Below are 19,548 nucleotides of genomic sequence, written 5' to 3'. Positions count from 1 at the left end.
AAATCTAAGAACAACGAGGAAAAGATGCTGGCCTGTTATCCCCATTGTCACAGTACGAGACGCACTCAATGTACATGTAGGTCTTTGAGATAATTCACAACGAAGATTTAAGGAGACTTGAATGTTCGCAAAGAAGATGCAGGAACAAGATAGCGCAAATGCCCATTTAGGTTAGTCGTAATATACAATTTCAAATTTATTTTTTTCCAACTAAATATACTTGATAAAGTTATTAAACCAGTTTACAAACCTATATTCAGTTTTGAATATTTTAACAAACGATGAGAAAAAAAACAACTAAAGGTGATCTAACTACTAAACTATTTAAGTCACAACAAACTCCAGTAAACTATATGGGACTTCGATCACGAATTTACAGGCTTGTATTATATTTCTAAAACACTCAATTGTTGGGTTACAAAATAACATTTTTAAAGTATAGTGGGTCATCTCTTCACGTTTTTGTTGATTGAAATCGGTTTGATTTCCTTTAAACCTTATATAGACTATGACAAAAATATGGAGCCACTCTAGACAAGAAAAGGCAATGGAGTTCTAAAAATGACACGATTTGGAGGCCTTGACACGTGTACGCCGGTTTGAATCAACCTATTCTAAGTATTTAGATATTTAAGGGTCATAAATCGATGTTATGATAAATAAATATTGTTTTCGATAGATTAGAAAAAAATTATCAGATGTTTTGATATTTCAATTTTATAGTTATCTATACTCATATCAGGCACTTTACACGCCTTTTTAACCCATCTTCTTTGTTTTCTCCCACAATAACAAAAAAGCGCCTGCGTTTAATCTCGGAAGTAGTGAGGTTGAAACCGGCTGGAGATTCTTTTTCAATTTTTGCCTCCATTGAACGTTTTCAAATTTTATGGAATTCATGTAATTAGATATTTTAAAATGATGTTCTGGTCACTATCAGATACATGTTGTAATAATTGTTTATCTAGGCATCTTTTCATTTTGTAAATTGGTTTTTGCTTGTTTGTGATATTTGGCCTTTGCCATTTGATTTGTCACCAATGCAAGCTTATTATTTAAGACCACCTAATATATTTCAGACATGTTGAAAATAATTGATTAAAAAAAAATTGTGTTCTCACATTTTTTTTACAAATATGAAAATACAGATGTCGAGAACTTTACTAGCTAAAGGTGAATCAGCACAAATTTTCGTCATCCTTTCTGAACTGTCTTGCAAATGAATACACGACATGATTTTTCCATTGATAACACAATGAACAACAGAACTGACCACACTGCGCATGTTTAACTATAATACGGCTTAATTCGCCACAAAGTACATGTCACAGAGGAATGACTTTAGAGTTCCACACTGCCCGTCGTTAAGTTGATAATTTATACCATACGCCATTATGACACAATCCTCGCCCGGCCCAGAGGTCGGCTCGCCCGGGCCCCAGTGCGGGGAGGCAAACGAGAGGATGTCGCCGGAAATCCAGGTCCATGTACCAGACACTAACTGTGCTCCAATGGTCGTAGCCTGAGCGTGTCCTAAACCAATGCCAATGAAGCCAATTAATCAATGGCAATTAATTACAAGATTAACGATGACAATGTAGTTATATAGTTCTATCTTAGTAAGTTTGATAACTGTTTGTGATTCGTGGTGTGTAAAGGGTGTTCGATATGATGTTATATCTCTACCTACCAATGCCCAAAAGGTACTGTTGTACAAAGGTGACCCTGCTGTCTAGAGTCAGGGAGGCTACTCTCATGTTTTCTGCCTCACATGCCGTTACTTGGTCTGACCACGATAGTTTGTTGACGTTCAGCTTGACGCAATATCCGGTTTCCCCTGGGACTGCAACGCACCCGAGTTTGCTGGCTGGGTCTGAAATAATTAAAAAATGTCTAATAAGTCATCATATAGAGGACAACTTTTATTGTAAAAAGATGGACATAAAGATGCACGGACTTGTATTTGGACATGACGTGCCTACCCAAATCGGTATGCAAGCAATCATACATTGCAAGCTTAAATTCCATGGTTTAGAATAGGTTTTCATACACAATATGAATTAACTTAAAAAAAGCCTCGCCACTTAGTGTCTGACCATCTGAAATTGTTCCATTTTGATTTGATTAAGAGAAAGAAAGCAAATCGAACACACAGCTTTTCAATAATTACCTTCTACTTCATAGTACCACAGTCCCTGTGAGTCCTGGAGACTGCTGGTCGGTCTGTAAATCATGGAGTGCCCGCTGCAGTATGACTGGCCGTCCAGGAAACAGGAAACGCATCGTGCGTCTGTCGCGCACGCCGCCAAACACGCAAACTTACTGCCGGATATCTGCCATAGCATATTGCTGGTCGCCATTTTGTTACTCATTGATGGTACTCTAGAAAATGCCGTTTCCAAATATTCTGAAATTTGAATTGCTGTAATTATTACTGTAAGCTATTTTAAACTTCAAATTCATTTTACACAATAATAATGAAAACCGAGAAAAACTACTTTTTTAAAGCCCCAGATATGGAGCAATGTTGTTAATTTTGTACTCAACCAGTAAATTAAATACTTAACATTACTGCATACTAGTTGATATCGGGAAACTCGTTATTAACAGAGAAATATTTTTTTAACTTACCAGCCACGTTATTCATTGGTAGAATCCAAAGTAAGGTAAAAATACACGTAGAAGTAGATGTACAATGCTTCATTTTCAAAGTACTGTCCCAAAAATGCTGCGTCTTTTATTGACTAAGATAACCTTCGAAAATAAAGAAAACTAACTGTTTGTTTCATTTTGTTGAGCAAGATTTGGACCTTTTAAGATCAATAACAATCCTTTCTTGTGACCTATCGCAACAAAGATGCTTTCAGCATTCACCAATCGTCTGTCAATGACTGGGCAGACACGCAGACATCCCAAGTAGACTATTGGTCCAAGTCCTATCCACTGTGTTCTGCATTGGTTACAAAGACTCTCTCCGTCTTCAGTAATTCAAAACCAATGTAAAAGGCAGAATAGCGGCGAGAGAACACGCCGGGGGATTATTTGCCTAGAGACCGAGTGTATACGCTTAGGTGTGGAAGTGCTTACTCGGTGAAATGCTTCACAAGCTCTCCTAAGATAGTAATGTCCTCAATTGATTGCATACTTTAGCAAATTTAAATTTTCATCGTCCTTGTTTTATGTTTTCTATTCAATCTAATTGAATTTAAACTCGTAAGAAACATCACTCCTCTACCATACGCTACGTAGAGGGGCGGTTTTACAAGTCTTATGTTAACTTTATTTAGATTTTTTTTAATTTAGAGTTTTTATTTTAATCAAGCAAATACAGCACAATTCATTTATATATTTATTTCATTTATTTATTTATTTATTATTTTTTTAATGAATCAATCAATATTGCCCTATTTATGAGTAACCGACATGCAGAATTTCTTAATTTGAATTTGTTTACAAAATGACATTTTAATAATGAGTCTATTTCTCCTGGAGCCCCTGTGTGAGTATAGGTGTCGCCTTATCTTATTGTTGCCGTAACTCGTGATATGTGGGGCCGTGCCATGGGAACTCATCAAAATTTAATCAGTCTCATACAAAAATGGATTTTTTACTTTTTCATGATTTTGATATTGCGTTGAATTTCTAAAATGTAGGTTCATCTGAACATGAAAATCATAAAGGTTCTTCTTATTCCTCCTGCGGATGAAGACCTTAGATAAGAATACAAGTATACTAACTAATACTTAAAGATAAGTACAAGTCCTCCAGGAAAGACTTTAGGAAATCATGCACATAATTGTCACCGTCTTGCCCACCCTCGTCCTCAGGGCTGCGGTCCTCCGAACCTTGGAAGTAAATCGCAAAATAAAGTCGTCACGACTTAAAGTTGATTTACAGTAAGAACATCATTAAAGGATTTTTTAAAAATAGATTAGATGACATACCCTCTAAGGCCTGTGTCAAATCCCCACTTTGTTCACAAGCTGTTGCTCGCCTTGTCAGAGCTATCTGATATTAAGGGTTGAGACGGAGAGCTTCCTTACAATCCTCTACCACCATCTTTGTATTTTTCTACAGATGATAATTGGAATAAAATGACACTTAACACAACAGTTCACATTGTTTTGCTTATTTAGATACTTAAAATATTAACATATTGGAAGTGACCAGTTTTTTATAGACTTTTAAATTCTAAATTTAAATGCCACATGCTCCTTTTCATGAAAACAGAAAAATCACAGCATTTCTATTTGTGTTTCCATTTAATCCATGTATTATACAGCATGTAGATGAAGTCAGATGATAGGGATAGTCATTTGATCATTTTCGAACCTAGATGTCGCAAACTAGTTATTAGTATTTACTAAAAACATTAAATATATAAAACTGTTGTAGAGATGAATAAAAATACAACATCCTAATTCAATGTTTTATTTGATTCAACATAATCATGATCATATACGTTTCCTGTTTACCATTCACAATACTAGCACTAAAAATCTTAAAGTCAATAAATTAAATTATTATTCAAACTGTGAAGGTCTTATATTTAGCATTATTTCCTCATTGCCTTGATATCTTAAACGTAAAAGAATACACAAGTTCTTCTGGAAAGATTTTTGATACCTTTTCAGAGTTTTCTGGAACATTACGGCTTGGTGAATTCGCTGCTTTCGGTTTCTGGGTTTCTGTTCTACTTTTGTTTTCATCCTTATTCTAATTGATTTGGTTTCTTCTGCGTCTCCTTACATACCATAAACCTCCCAACACTACTGCGATAGGCGCACCAACTGCCAGTCCGATTTTCCATTTTGGCCAAGCATTATATTACTATTTTCAGCAGATATTGCCATGCCGACTTGTCTGGCGGCTGCCATGATGCCCACTTTTAACTCATCTCTAGATGCAGGAGATAATGAGGATTCACTCTCTATAAATGTTGACCTGGTTGACTCCCAGACCTTATCTCGGACTTTGCTTCTGACCATAGGCAAGAAAATAATGAACGCCTGCCTCTTGGCAGTGACCTTTCTTCATAAGAGCCTGAAGCAACCTCAACAGACATTGACTATGGCTATGACAATTCGATGACAGACCATTCTTATTCTGATCGTTATTTTGACCAAATAGTTTCTGCTACTGAAGCACAAGTAAATGACAATGAAAATGATTCAGACTTTCGAAATGTTGGACAAAGAGAAATTAACTGATGAAATTTCTCCAACAAAAACTGGTCATGAGGACACAAAAAGGACTCAATTAACTTTTGACATTTTGGCGACCAAACATAATACTTTAAATGGAAAATTTACTGACTTTGACCACTCTTTAAAAATCCTTTTGGACGCAACAGCAGGAGTAAATTTAAAATCTATTCCTTTTGGTAAAAAAATGAATTTTTTGTTATTGATTCCGACATGGCATGACAAAAAACAGAACATATGTAGATAATTGCAGAGCATGGTACAAGCCCTAATTAAAAATCAACAGTATTTGTCTACAAACACAGGCACATGTGAATACATTCACAAAAAACAAAATAATTCTTCAAAAATGGGAAGGGTAGTTTAGTTTTACTAGATCCTCAGCCAGATGTAAATTCTGTTGTTTTTCTTTTGCGATATCATTCAAAACACAGGAAAGAAAAAACTGATTATAGGAGGGTTAGTTGGTTCCAGAACGTGCCAAAATGCAATGATCTACATGTACATGTGATGTGTTTGTTTCAATATATTGGCAATTGCTCAAGGAAACAGATTAATGGATATTCAAAAAGAACAAACCAATCATACATCCGAACAACTTTGGGTGAAATGTTTCTAGAAGGAGTAAACATGGCAAAAAAAGCTTCAGCAATTGCCAAAGATTTGGAGAAAACCCATTCTTAAAACTTATTGGACCTGAAAGCTATTCAAAATTCTAAGTATAACCAAAATAAAAGAGACCACCAAATTCAAAGTTCAATAATATGGCAAATGACATTCAAACAATCTTAATATCCGTGCAACAAAATTCTTATATCCGCTGCGTAGTATTGCCAATAACGACAGCAAACCACCGAACATTGTATGTTACACTTACGAAAAAATTGAAGACAAGAGAACCTACATGACAAATGACAGTACAGCTAGAAACTTGTGGAAATTATCGATTAATGCAGGCACGTAGCATCGTTTTTTGAAAGTGGGGGGGGGGGGGGGGGGCAGACTCATTCAAAAAATCTTTACAAGCCAAAAAAAAAAGAAGAAGTAAAAAATGGACTTTCCCCAAATCTTCAAAATCCTAATCCGTTGGGGGGGGGGGGGGCTGGCTTTCCTTATTTTCATATCATTTTTTTACATGCTCCCAAAAAAGTGGGGGGGGGGGGGGGGCAACTCCATGATAATTCTATTTTTTATGTGTAAATTTAAAAAAAATTAGTTGCTGCGAGAAAAAGTGGGGGGGGGGGGGGGGGGGCCTGATGCTACGTGCCTGTAATGCAATAAAAGCATTAAAAGAATTCATAATTACCGAATGGCTAACCTCCCTTCCTACGTATATCTCATGCGAGCGTTTTATTAAAACTCTTACAACTATAGCAGAGCAAGTTTCATGTTTAAATTCCCGATGTATATTAAAATCAATTCTATTTACTATTTAGGTCTATGTATGTACAAATGTATAATACTTTATGATTACCATCATTGTATCATTCGTTTCTAAATTTCAATTAAATAATAAGGTTTATTCTATAATTTATTTAAGGGCATTAATTTGACATTTAATTTAAATCTTTTGTATAAAGTATCGAATATGTCATAAGTTCAAGTTAATGAAAAGAATAATAAATCCAAAGATATGTTAAGAGGTCAGTGTGCTACTTGTCAGCTTGTTATGTAACTATCGATATCTTATGGGTACCAGATATATACAAAAGGTGTGAACGTGTCAGGTGTGTTAATTAATTATTAACGTCAACAAAAATGTGTGTGCATATACACGATGGAAAAGTGTGTATGTTGGGGACTAACACCCATCTAAACAACCCCCACCTTACATTTACCTTGTTTGTGATTATAAACACACGAAATCTACGTACGATTTATCCTTCTTTGCATTCATTCGCATATTTTAGTCTGGTACCCGCCCCAACAACTGTGTTTTCACTTCGTTTATATTACAAACTCAGATTTTTTACTCTACGATCATCAGTTTAGATGGTTTAAATAAAAAACCGAAGAAAAAAAAATGAATATACATGTAATCCATTTTTGATTGTGAACATACAAAAGTATTTTAAATTAAAAACGGTACATAATTTCTTTTATTTGCTAATTTAGACTGTTAACCATGGTGGTTCGTTAACTAATGTAACTAGCTTAGAATATCTAGTATAAATATTTTTAATTCTTACAAGATCCTACAAGATGGCCGCACATCACCCTTAAAATATCTAATATAAGCACAAGCGCTGAAGGGACGTTGAATTTACAGAGTGTGGTATATGATTTATTGATAGATTGATTACATATACTACTAAATTTTGAAATGATTGTTGAATTTTATAATAGCAAGTCCTTGGGGTATGCCTCGGCTGAGCAGTCTGGAATCAATACAACAAATTAACACCACGTGTATAATTGACTTCATCGAAATTGTGCACTGAAGGGCAGCTTCACTAGCCAATAATTTTAAACTTTATTTTAAAATTGTGTACGTAAGGTTTTTAGTAGCATTGGCATGTATTTGAATTTTTTTTTGAAAATCCCTGCTCAGTAACTTGAAGAGTAAGAAGTCTTCTGCTATCTTCTCGGTCAGGGGTCTCAAATACAAAATAGCACCCGTATAATGGCGAATCAAAATAAATAAATAAATAAATGAATAAATATATAAGAAAGGAAGGAAAAAAAGAAAGAAGTAAATGAATAAATTAATACATAAAGGAGTTTGATATAGTGGACAGAACATTTTTCTCCGCTTCGTAGAGAACTACAGTCTATAGATCAAGGTTAGTTTTGGTATTCTTAAAGCTGCTTGGTCCGATTTTATATCAAATTTTATGCACGCTTTTAAACGATGGCTGTGCTTAGTATATGTATAAAAAAAAGACATTGCAGTAGTTTTACCTGTCAATTATGCCAAAATTCAATGAAGAAAAATACGTACAAAATTTGCTAACAAAACAAACGACATTAAAAGGTACCGCGTTATTTCGCCTCATGTTAAATTTCACCCCTGACGACGAGACGGGAATGGTTTTATTACGAATTTGACATCGCTTTAAATAAAGGTCGAAATGATCAAACAAATTACAAATAAACATGTGTACGTTCTGTTAGCCAATATTTCTAAAGTCTGCTCTCTTTACAATCGATGCATAGCATGCGGGTCGAATAACCCCAATCATTCGGGGGACGAAACCATGCAGTTTCCTTTTCTAAACATTCCCGTGATGCATTTTGGTTTGTTTTTTCGTTTGCCCAAAGAGAAATTATTTTTATTTACTTTGAATATTTCTAACTTTGAAAGGAGACTGATTCTGCTGGTGTAAATAGGAGAAAGTCCATAACTTTCTAAGATAAATGATTTGTATGGAAAAAAAATTTGATACTGTAATTACAAAAAAATCGGACCAAGCAGCTGTAATAAATATAAAAATCCCTATTTCACGAAGACAGCGACAGCTAAACTTTGCATTGCATGGTCAGGCTTACATCTTTTAACTCCTAAAACCATGCAAGAGTTGTCCAGGTACATTGTAGGTACTCGTAAGGTGATTCAGTAGCACTAGGAAAGTCACGGCAAAACCAATCTGTCAGTCAGTCATTAAAATTATTTGTATCAAGCAACCCCAGACCCGTCCATAAAATCTTAAGTCGATAACGAAAGAGGTAGAAAATTTGGTGTATAAAATATTATTTTTGATAAACGGGCATATCGCAAGAAGACTTCTGAACTAAGTGATTCTGGTAATTTTTGTCTTGCCTCAATAAATCGTTGTCATCTTTACTAACTCAAAATGTTTTGATGGTGTGAAATGAAATGATCACAGAAGATTCGACACAGATCGTTGACTTTGAATTCGTACATTTGCATGAATAACTCTACAAGCCAAAATCTAATAAAGGATGACGTTTACTCAGAATGAAAAAAAATCCAATGTTGATATTAAATCAAAGTACTGAAGAACTGACGGGAGTTGATTTTGTCGATGTTTATTTATTTTAAAATCAATGATATGTTATTTTGCATGACAAGTACATGTAACTTTTAATTTGAATTACGCACATTTTTATAATATGAATTTTTGGACCTTTTCGACAAGAATGTCGAGAAACACCCATAAGAATCATGTTAAATAATATTTAAAGATAAAATTAATTCAATCAAACTATGTATCAGTAATAGAAATATTTCTCGAAAATTGTATGGATCCAAGCAATATTGAACTCTAGTCTCGTTCAACCAAACGCTCGGCTAACATCGTTAATCTCCGACAAGGATTTACGGAGACAGCTAGGCGTCGATTTGAACGAGACTATATTGAACTCTGGCGTAGGAATACATACGACTACAAAAAATATTTAAATTGTTCGTACCATTTGAAATCTGACTATTTTCAAGATATTTATAAATAAGTTTCCTTGAAAAACAATGCTTTAGCATACATTACATCGAAATTATCAATTATTTTCAAGAACTAAGTCTTGTCAGCAGCAATGATTTGTGCTGAGATCCAAACACTGTTTCACTTTCGGTTTGTCTGAGTAACTGCATAGGAGAGTTGATTAAAATTAACTCCCAAAAACCGTCTATTGTATGTTGTAGACCTTTGATTGTAATGTTATTTTTCACTTTCAAAAAGGTAGGTCAATGACCTAGTTTTTGAGCTACTGACCATTGAATATTGTTTGAAAAATCAAGAAAAATCCCATAAAATTTTACACTGCGTTTTAGATTTTCTTAATTGTAAAAATACTACAAATAATAAAACACTTTGAAAAATAAAATACAGTTTATGAAAGGAAGTGGCACCAAACAGATACAATGCATTACGATTTCAGCAACAATTTTTAAAAAATATTCCAGTCCGAATTTCTTCTGTAAGTTTTCAAATCCATACCCATTTTTTATCCAATTTCACAAAAAATTGAATGATGATAATAATACAAAAACATTAAAAGTATGGAACAACTTATATTGACCTTCTTCTGTTGTCATATAATTCATATGAGGTCAATGATCAAAATTTTGAGATATGGTGTCTTTTATCGTTTTTAAGCATTTTTCAATATTTTTGCAATTCTTGCCATACCATTTTTTTAATGAATAAGTGAGGTAAATCCAACAGAAAATATGTAACATTATAACGACTAACATATTAAATTTTAACTTTTATTATTCGAGTATTGCCAAAAATGTTTTAGCGGAAAACAAAATCTGCAAAATTAAGTCCGAATTTCCTCTGTTTGGCTAAAAGTCTATTTTTGTTTGAGCCTAATTCCATAATAATGTAAAATTATCGAATGTTATGTCAATAATAAATCATTTCATAAATATTTTTTGTGTTTAGAACAAATTTTACTCATTAAATTGAATTTTATTCCAATCCGAATTTGAGAACTCAAACCCCGAGTAAACAACACCCTTAAAACATCAATGTTACGCCACCCAAAAGTTACTAATTACGGAAAATAACTTCAAGTGATTAATTAATATTTACAGTGTGCGGTGATGACAGTGTACAATAAATTTCTCGGATATAATTTGTGGTGTGAGATAGACATGAGGGTAGTACGGGATCAAATCAACATCAGTACAAGAGACGGAAAAAAGCATACCCTTTACTCTTAATTTTGTTTATTTGATCTTCATTAATTAATCATTGATATGTATTGTATTGTTTATTACCAAATACAATACGATTCATAAGTTTAACACACCATTTACTAACAGAAAAAATATAAGCGCAAAATGATATTGGAGTCTCCGGGTGATACAGCCTTTTTTATATAGCTACGTCTTAGTCGTAATACAATCACAGCCGCCTCAACACCGAGGGCGAATTTTGATATGAGGCGAAATAACGCGGTACCTCTTTATGAAGTTTGTTTTGTTAACAAATTTTGTTAATCATTTTCTTCATTAAAATATGGCTTAATTGACAAGGAAAGCTGCCGCGATATCATTTATTATGCACAGACTTAGCATAACCATCTTTTAAAAGCGTTCACAAAATTTGATGTAAAATCGGACCAATCAGCTTTAACTAAAATACGGCTTAATTCGCCACAAAGTACATGTCACAGAGGAATGGTCTGAGGATTCCGTACTGCTCGTCGTTAAACTGATAACCTCTACGAAATGACATGATGACGCAATCCTCGCCCGGTCCGGAAGTCGGCTCGTTACGGGCCCAGTGCGGGGAGTCGAACGGGAGGATGTCGCCGGAAATCCAGGTCCATGTTCCAGACACTAACAGTGCTCCAATGGCCGTACCCCGAGCGTGTCCTAAAACAAGACCAGTGAAGCCAATTACGCAATGGCAATTAATTATAGGATGAACGATGACAATGTTATATAGTTAAGTTGATCTTAGTAAGTGTGATAACTGTTTGTGATTCGTGGTGTGTAAAGGGTCTTCGATATGATGTTATATCTCTACCTACCAATGCCCAAAAGGTACTGTTGTACAAAGGTGACCCTGCTGTCTAGAGTCAGGGAGGCTAGCCTCATGTTTTCTGCCTCGCATGTCTTTACTTGGTCTGGCCACGATAATTCGTTGACGTTTAGCTTGACGCAATATCCGGTTTCTCCTGGGACGGCAACGCACCCGAGTTTGCTGGCTGGGTCTGAAATAATTAAAACATCTAATAGGTCATCATTTAGCGAACACGACGTGCCCATCCAAATCGGAATGCAAGCGATCATACATTGCAAGCTGAAATTCCTTAATCAAAATAGGTTTTCATACAAAGTATGGATTAACATCTTATGAAATGGCTTTACGAGTTAAAAAAAAAGCCTCGCCACGTAGTGTTTACCCATCTAAAATAGTCCATTTTGAGTTTATTAAGAGATAGAAAGCAAATCGAACACGCAGCTTGTCAATAATTACCTTCTACTTCATAGTACCACAGTCCCCGTGAGTCCTGGAGACTGCTGGTCGGTCTGTAAATCATGGAGTGTCCGCTGCAGTATGACTGGCCGTCCAGGAAACAGGAAACGCATCGTCTGTCTGTCGCGCACGCTGCCAAACACGCAAACTTACTGCCGGATATCTGCCATAGCATATTGCTGGTCGCCATTTTGTTACTCATTGATGGTACTCTAGAAAATGCCGTTTCCAAATATTCTGAAATTTGAATTGTTGTAATTATTACAGTAAGCTATTTTAAACTTCAAATTCATTTTACACAATAATAATGAAAACCGAGAAAAACTACTTTTTTAAAGCCCCAGCAATGGAGCAATGTTGTTAATTTTGTACTCAACCAGTAAATTAAATACTTAACATTACTGCATAATAGTTGCCGTTTCCAAATATTCTGAAATTTGAATTGTTTCGTTAATATTAAAGTAATTCATCTAAAACGTCATGTAAAACAGCTACTCATTTTACACTATAATGATAAAAACCGAGGAAAACTACTTTACCAAAGCATAAGAAATGTTGTACTTCTTCTTAAAGTCTCAGAAACAAAGAAATGTAAATTTTTTATTTACACCCACACACAGTAAATTAAAAACGTGACATTACATGTATTATGCAAAAGCATAAAAGTTGATAGTAGTATAAAAACTTACCAGCGAAATAAGTCATAGGTAAAATCCAAAGTAAGGTCAAAACACACGTAGATGTTGATGTACAAAACTTCATTTTCAAAGTACTATCCCCCAAAAAATGCTGTGTCTAACTAAGATAACCTTTGAAAACAAAGAATATTCAGTCTGATTGTTTTTATTTTGTTGAGTAAGATTGTGACCTTTTAAGATCAATAACAATCCTGTTTTGTGACCTCTCGCAACAAAGATGCTTTCAGCATTCACCAATCGTCTGTCAATGACTGGGCAGACACGCAGACATCCCAAGTAGACTATTGGTCCAAGTCCTATCCACTGTGTTCTGCATTGGTTACAAAGACTCTCTCCGTCTTCAGTAATTCAAAACCAACGTAAAAGGCAGAATAGCGGCGAGAGAACACGCCAGGGGATTTTTGGCCAAGAGACCGGGTGTAACTATACGCTTATGTAGTCACACAGAGGCTGCAGGAGAATTGGGCAATCATTATTTAACTGTAATTTTTTTTAACAAATCCAAATTATAAGAAATTTTGCATGTCGATTACCCTTTAACAGGGCACTGTCAAATGATTTATCAAAATGCAAATAAATAAAATATATATATATATATATATATATATATATATATATATATATATATATATATATATATATATATATATATATATATATATATATATATAAATTAAAAAAAAATTAAAAATAAATAAACTAACATATAAACAATCTAAATTAAGATGACATAAGACTTGTAAAGCTACCCCTCTACCTATCGTATGGTAGAGGAGCGATGTTTCTCAGAAGTTTAACTTCAATTAGATTGAATAGACAACATAAAACAAGGACGATGAAAATTTGCAAAAGTATGCAATCAATTGAGGACATCACTATCTTAGGAGAGCTTTTGAAGCATTTCACCGAGTAAGCACTTCCACACATGTCGCCTTATCTTGTGGTCGCCGTACCACGTGTGCTATGACACATGGGGCCGTGCCATGGGAACTCATCAAAGATTCAATCATTGTTCTACAAAAATGGATTTTTTTGTTACTTCTCATGATTTTGATAAATGTTAATATTTAAGTCTTGCGTTGAAATTCTAAAATGTAGGTTCTTATGAACATGAAAATCACAAAGGTTCTCCTTATTCCTCCTGCGGATGAACACTTTAGATAAGAGTACAAGTATACTAGCAGATACTTATAGATAAGTACAAGTCCCCCAGGAAAGACTGCAGGAAATCATGTACATAATTGTCACCGTCTTGACCACTCTCGCCCTCAGGGCTGCGGCCCAGGGCGGCTGTGACCCCGCCACTAACTGCCAGCTGCCCAACTGTCGCTGCTTTTTAGACTCTGCCGTGCCTGGGGGGTTCAATGTGAGTGACGTGCCTCAGTTAGTGGTGCTGACCATGGACTACGCCCTGAACGAGGAATACGAGCCCCTGTATAACCAGATCTTCTCTGTCGCCAACCCTAACGGCTGTGAAATTAGAGGAACCTTCTTTGTTCAGGATAAGACTTCGAACCTGGGACTGGTTAAGCGGTACGCTGACGGAGGGTTTGAGATCGGAATCAATTCCATAGATGGAACTATTCCTGCAACAGAAGGGGATATGCTCAACATGATGAAAAGTAAGAATTTTACCAAAACGCGACTGTTCTAATTTTTGTATTCTGTCCACATTGTGTTTGAACCAAGGCATTTGGTTGAAAAATGAGCTACAATAAAGGAAAACAAAATGATATTGGGTGTAATACGCCGCAACAAGCAGACCTTGGCAAAAACGTGAACTTTGAAAAGATTGTTAGAAACGATAGATAAATGGATAGATAGATAGATAGATAGATAGATAGATAGATGGATAGATATAGTGTAAGTATAGTGGTTTTTTTTAATTTTACAGCAGTAAAACAGGACCTGAAGACGGCGGGAGTCGGCGAGAACTCGATAAAGGGAGTCAGGCTGCCGCAGCTGGCCACTTCCGGCGATACAGAATTTATCGGCGAGTTTTTGTTGTGTTTTTTTTTGGCAATTCAAAATGGGGCGGATAAAATTCCATACATGATTGCCGTCATTATTTAAATGAGATCATCTTCAGAGTAAAACATAATTCTTTTACTGAAATCCAAAAATACAGGTTTTGCACTGTAGTGTATAAGAGGAATAATAAATGTAGTACTAGCCATCTGTGTTAGCGCATGAAGTTTTGCTAACATCTCAAAAATGATACACAACTTTGTATAAAGACTACTGTATATATTTTCCAGCAATGGGTAACAATGGTCTACTTTATGATGCCGGATGTGTTACCAGCCAATACGACCAACAGTTGAACTACAAATGGCCGTTCACGTACGATTTCCCACCAACAGACAACCTCTGCACCACCGGCACTAGTCCTACGAAAAAATTTCCAGGTAAAATATCACCTTTATCTATTAAACTAATGTTCTACCTTTAACAGTACAGTGTAACTGCCAGACATCACGCTCATGCAGGTGCCATATTGTGAAGCAAAGACACAAGGTGCTTACATTTCATTTGTTTAGTAACAAATAATCATTTACATTATATTTTAGCTTTAAAATTTGACCATTTAGCTATATCTTTTATAGAATTATTCTTCTCCAGGAGATTCATATAGTCTAAAAATAGCCATGACCGTCGAGTCCTCTTAAATATGACACACATCTACATTGGTCAACGCGGGAATAATTCAGTAATATGGTTGACAAAAACTCGGCAAAATCGCCAAAGGATATTTAAATTTTCATATTTCAATATCATTTTTCACATGAGATGTAGATATACCTTTCAGTATTCCGTCAAACATTCCTTGCAATGTTATACAGGTAAATGGCAGATTTTGGTCGCAGACCTGACGTGGCAAGGAAACAAGTGCCCCTCTCCCGCTGGCTGTGGTAACGTAACCACCAAAAAGGACGCGTTCGATTTCCTTTACAACAAGTAAGTCCAACCTACTGTCACATATAGTCTGGTTCTCTTATATGTCTTTTTAACCATGATGTTGGACTTGCTTTCACTTTACAGATGTAGCTCATTAAATTTGGTAGCATTCTAAAGTAAAGGAAGAACGAAGTTATAGTAGGACAGTGTTACCGTTACCTATAGAAAACAACTGTCCGTTTCTTTTATATTGATAATTTTACACAATTTACAATTGTCAATGTGTTAATAATAAATGTATGTTTTGACGATTGAAAATTCTCAATATTTATATCATAGAAAATTGAATATAAACTTCTTTGACTTCGTAAAAGAAAAAGTAAATTGAGGCCATTGATCACATTTCTAGAGAGCCGTTTTTGTTTGGTGTAATCTTGACATTGTTGGTAAATGTATATTGTATGCATAATTGTAATATGATGAGACCTGTATAAATTTACATACTTTTATTTTATTTATGAATGATGTAAACATGTATTTGTTGTAGTTTTGCCACACACTACGAGGGAAACAGGGAGCCCTACATCATTGTGCTGGACCCGGTCTGGGTGAAGACCGACTTCAAATTAGAGGGAACCATTCAGTTCGTCGACTATCTGAGGGCAGCATTTAACGTAAGTCCCTTAGAGCGCTAATAGCTACAGATCACCAAAACCTTGATAGATTATTACTAGTATTTGAAATTCAAATATTTAATGTATGGATGTGGTTTTTATGCCCAATTTTAGTTGTTAATCAGTTCTCCCAACATTAAATCCGCCACCACAGACTTGTGATCAACAAGGGAGAAATATCTCAATTTGCAAGTTTAATTACACTGCAGTTCTATTTAAAATTTGCCCACTATCGATGGAAACGAATTTGGACGAAAATAAAACTTGTACATACATTACACATGAAGTAAGGAAGCTATAATTTTAACAATAACAACTCGACCATTGGTCAATCAACAGGATGTGTGGATTGTGACCGCCAATCAGCTGTTAGAGTGGGTCCAAACCCCGACCAAGAAAGCCGACCTCAACACATTCGCCCCATTCCAGTGTTAATCTTCTCTCATCATTTCACTCAAGGCATGCTCATCACATCACTTGACACATTCACCGGTGTGTAATATCTGTTCAAAATAGAGCAAAATAGTGTAATATTTGTGTGAATATTTTAACAATAAAAGAGTTTTTTAAAACCCTTTGAAAATACTTCTGTGTTTCTGATTAAAAACATGCAATTCCGAACCAAATCCTCCTGTATACATGTAGCTCAAGGCGATGCAATGAAACAGGAAAGCGGGGGGGGGGGGGGGGGGGGGGGGGTAGGTGAATTTCAATTAAAATTAAACAACATATTTATTATACCGCAGCGACAACTTGTCCGCCAAATGCAGTCGGTGTGTGAAAGACGGATCATGGAATTTCCGAACAGAGGGAGCGCGAAAAATATTTTCATAGACAGTGTGTCTTCGGATACTCAAAGGGCCCTCGGTAGGCCAAGGACGAATCTCTGAATGGGGTGGGGTCCAGCCCCTGCAATCTCATGAATAATAAAAACGAAATTATAAAATTAAAAAGCACTCTTTTACAAGTTGAGGACGCACCATTTATTTCTGCTTTTTTTTTTTGGGGGGGGGGGGGGGGGGGAGTCTTTTGGCTACTTGGAGTATATACTGATGGACTTCATTGTGTTCAGTGATGTCTTGAGGCTCTGTAAATGTCTTGTTGAAAAGAATAAATAAAAACATAAGTCACATGCATTATTGAAGTAGCTTAATATTCTAAATAAGAGACCAATGGGCTTTATTGCGCAATGAAGCAAAAATGAGTTGGAACACAAGATGCTTGATATTTTTTATTTCACTTTAATATTATTTCTTTAAGGTGTTCAATGTTCAATGAAGAAATGTTGCACAATCTTTAATTATTAAATTAGACAAAACTAGATAGCAATGAAAGTGAAATGAACCAAATTCACATGACTGACAACAATAAGAAGCCGGTGTCATTTTGCACCTTAAATATTTTAGAAGATTATATTCTCCCGTTGATGAGTAGAAGAAAAATTCAATTATGTCAAAATATCTGCGGTTGATAATTCATTTGTTTCATTTTTTTTACTGTCATTTTTATTTTTGGGACAGACATTGCTTTTGTCGATAAGAAAGATATAGAAATGACATGTCAAAAAAAGAAAAAAAAACCCATTCACATGCACATATAGCTGCTAAGATAAGTTCAAACATCTATTATCTAGCAATTATTTAATATCCCGGTTGATTAAGTTAAGATATCGGATTCAAAGACCAGTTAGCTGAGACTTACATTTTTGTCTTCTGAAAGCGTTCTGATTTTTTTTTTTACCAAACTGTTACGCACCTTTTTTTAACTGTGAAAGATATCCAAACTGATGTTCTCATAGCAGCTGGTTCATTTTTAATCTTTAATCTAGTTAAGTTTAGAAAATTAATATTTGATTTGAAAATTTTAATGAAACACAAGCATTCTCTCACCAGAGGCCGTGCTATACAAGCTTCGCTTCCACCTCTGTCAACGCCCGATGTACAAGATTCTTGTACAAACTTAAACGATGGGCAAAATGTAATTAAAATCTATGTAGTTATTCCTTTTATCCATGAATATGTTTATACATAATTAAATTTAAATCTTTAACGCCTTTTTAAAAATTTTTTTTGGTTAAATTTCAACGTTACTGGGAGAACTATTTTGCGGGGGTCTAGTTGTAGTTTGACAGATGTTTGAAAAATCAGTTTTTGTACGCTACCGATTCATCGATAATTTTACATAAATCAACAGTAATGTCATCTCCTGTGATGTTTTAAACATGTCCTCAAAGTTTTCACCCGTCGATGACTTCCCTTTAAGCTGATTGTACAGAAGAAGCGAATCAACAATGCCATGTGCTTGCCATGCTTGTTTTGATCATGTGACAGACTATTTTTCTAGCGTTGACAGCTAGAGGTGTAAGCGAAGCTTGTGTAGCACGACCTCTGGTGAGAGAATGGAAACACAAGCTTGGAAAAAAATTTATATTTTAGTGTAAGACAGGTCAATATCCTCACTTTCTTCTTATACCATAATACCAATTTGTTTTATCTTTTATCTCTATAAAATGATTTCAAATAATACCAATTTAAATATTAATATTTCTAATGTGTACTTATTGTTAGAATGCTCAAGTGTGATTTATAAAGACAAATGCTCGAATTCAAATTGTGTCAAGTATAGAAATACATTTAAAAACTCATCTTTCTAATTGGTTTTACATAAAAGAGTATGAGAATCCAATCATTCCGTATTTTAATTTTTTTCGCCGTTCTTAGTTTTAAAAAAATAACCTCTAAAATAACCATCATTACTCGCATTTTATAAAATGAGAGAGGGTAACGGTACTGTCTGTACAACTTACAATCACGCGTACATTTGTTCAGTTAAGGAATTCTATTGAGGATCTTTACTATGAAATTTAGTATGTGTAACCGGGTATGATATTGCCATCAAAAAATCGTCGATCGTCGATATTTTCAAAATGAACCTAGTTTTAATGCATTGCGAACCAAAGGACATATCAAACTGTCTATACCAGTACACTCAATACTTTGATTCATCATAGGTAAAGCTTCTGGGTTGCGTAATAGTTTTGGTTACATGGCATAAAGCGTTTAGCGTATACGCTTACCGCTAAAACAGTGTGTTTAACGTGAAGTCAATAGGCCTACTTTAGAATATTAGACAAGCATAAGGACGAAATTAGCGTCATTAAATCTAATTATTGATGAGACAC

General features: G+C 35.0%; 3 protein-coding genes across 3 annotated transcripts; 1 reads left to right on the top strand and 2 right to left on the bottom strand.

Annotated features, from left to right (window-relative positions):
- Window positions 1-240: 240 nt before the first annotated feature.
- On the bottom strand, window positions 241-4,064 carry LOC128156479 (uncharacterized). The gene is made up of 5 exons (XM_052818647.1): window positions 3,945-4,064; window positions 2,632-2,754; window positions 2,171-2,407; window positions 1,691-1,873; window positions 241-1,533 (listed from the first exon to the last, which is right to left on the bottom strand). The coding sequence occupies exons 2-5, from the start codon at window positions 2,702-2,704 to the stop codon at window positions 1,304-1,306; spliced, it is 723 nt and encodes a 240-aa protein (XP_052674607.1). The 5' UTR covers window positions 2,705-2,754; window positions 3,945-4,064; the 3' UTR covers window positions 241-1,303.
- Window positions 4,065-10,025: 5,961 nt separating this feature from the next.
- On the bottom strand, window positions 10,026-13,278 carry LOC128156718 (uncharacterized). The gene is made up of 4 exons (XM_052818968.1): window positions 12,787-13,278; window positions 12,098-12,334; window positions 11,649-11,831; window positions 10,026-11,490 (listed from the first exon to the last, which is right to left on the bottom strand). The coding sequence occupies exons 1-4, from the start codon at window positions 12,857-12,859 to the stop codon at window positions 11,261-11,263; spliced, it is 723 nt and encodes a 240-aa protein (XP_052674928.1). The 5' UTR covers window positions 12,860-13,278; the 3' UTR covers window positions 10,026-11,260.
- Window positions 13,279-13,982: 704 nt separating this feature from the next.
- LOC128155594 (chitin deacetylase 1-like) lies at window positions 13,983-16,952 on the top strand. The gene is made up of 6 exons (XM_052817374.1): window positions 13,983-14,417; window positions 14,690-14,788; window positions 15,054-15,203; window positions 15,639-15,753; window positions 16,241-16,367; window positions 16,707-16,952. The coding sequence occupies exons 1-6, from the start codon at window positions 14,027-14,029 to the stop codon at window positions 16,800-16,802; spliced, it is 978 nt and encodes a 325-aa protein (XP_052673334.1). The 5' UTR covers window positions 13,983-14,026; the 3' UTR covers window positions 16,803-16,952.
- The last annotated feature ends 2,596 nt before the right edge of the window (window positions 16,953-19,548 follow it).

This window comes from Crassostrea angulata, chromosome 7 (genome assembly GCF_025612915.1).
Source record: "Crassostrea angulata isolate pt1a10 chromosome 7, ASM2561291v2, whole genome shotgun sequence".
Classification (NCBI taxonomy): Eukaryota; Metazoa; Mollusca; class Bivalvia; order Ostreida; family Ostreidae; genus Magallana; species Magallana angulata.
This window is presented reverse-complemented; position numbering and strand designations above follow the sequence as displayed.

Bases quoted from the DNA above. Each gene is read 5' to 3' on its own strand.
- LOC128156479 (XM_052818647.1), bottom strand. From the start codon at position 2,704: ATGAAGCATTGTACATCTACTTCTACGTGTATTTTTACCTTACTTTGG. The intron at 2,408-2,631 runs GTAAGTTAAAAA...TTCAAATTTCAG, and splicing joins ACCAATGAATAACGTGGCTG to AATATTTGGAAACGGCATTT. The intron at 1,874-2,170 runs GTAATTATTGAA...TAATTATTTCAG, and splicing joins GTGGTACTATGAAGTAGAAG to ACCCAGCCAGCAAACTCGGG.
- LOC128156718 (XM_052818968.1), bottom strand. From the start codon at position 12,859: ATGAAGTTTTGTACATCAACATCTACGTGTGTTTTGACCTTACTTTGG. The intron at 11,832-12,097 runs GTAATTATTGAC...TAATTATTTCAG, and splicing joins GTGGTACTATGAAGTAGAAG to ACCCAGCCAGCAAACTCGGG. The intron at 11,491-11,648 runs GTAGGTAGAGAT...GTCTTGTTTTAG, and splicing joins ACAGTACCTTTTGGGCATTG to GACACGCTCGGGGTACGGCC.
- LOC128155594 (XM_052817374.1), top strand. From the start codon at position 14,027: ATGTACATAATTGTCACCGTCTTGACCACTCTCGCCCTCAGGGCTGCG. The intron at 14,418-14,689 runs GTAAGAATTTTA...TTAATTTTACAG, and splicing joins TATGCTCAACATGATGAAAA to CAGTAAAACAGGACCTGAAG. The intron at 15,204-15,638 runs GTAAAATATCAC...AATGTTATACAG, and splicing joins TCCTACGAAAAAATTTCCAG to GTAAATGGCAGATTTTGGTC.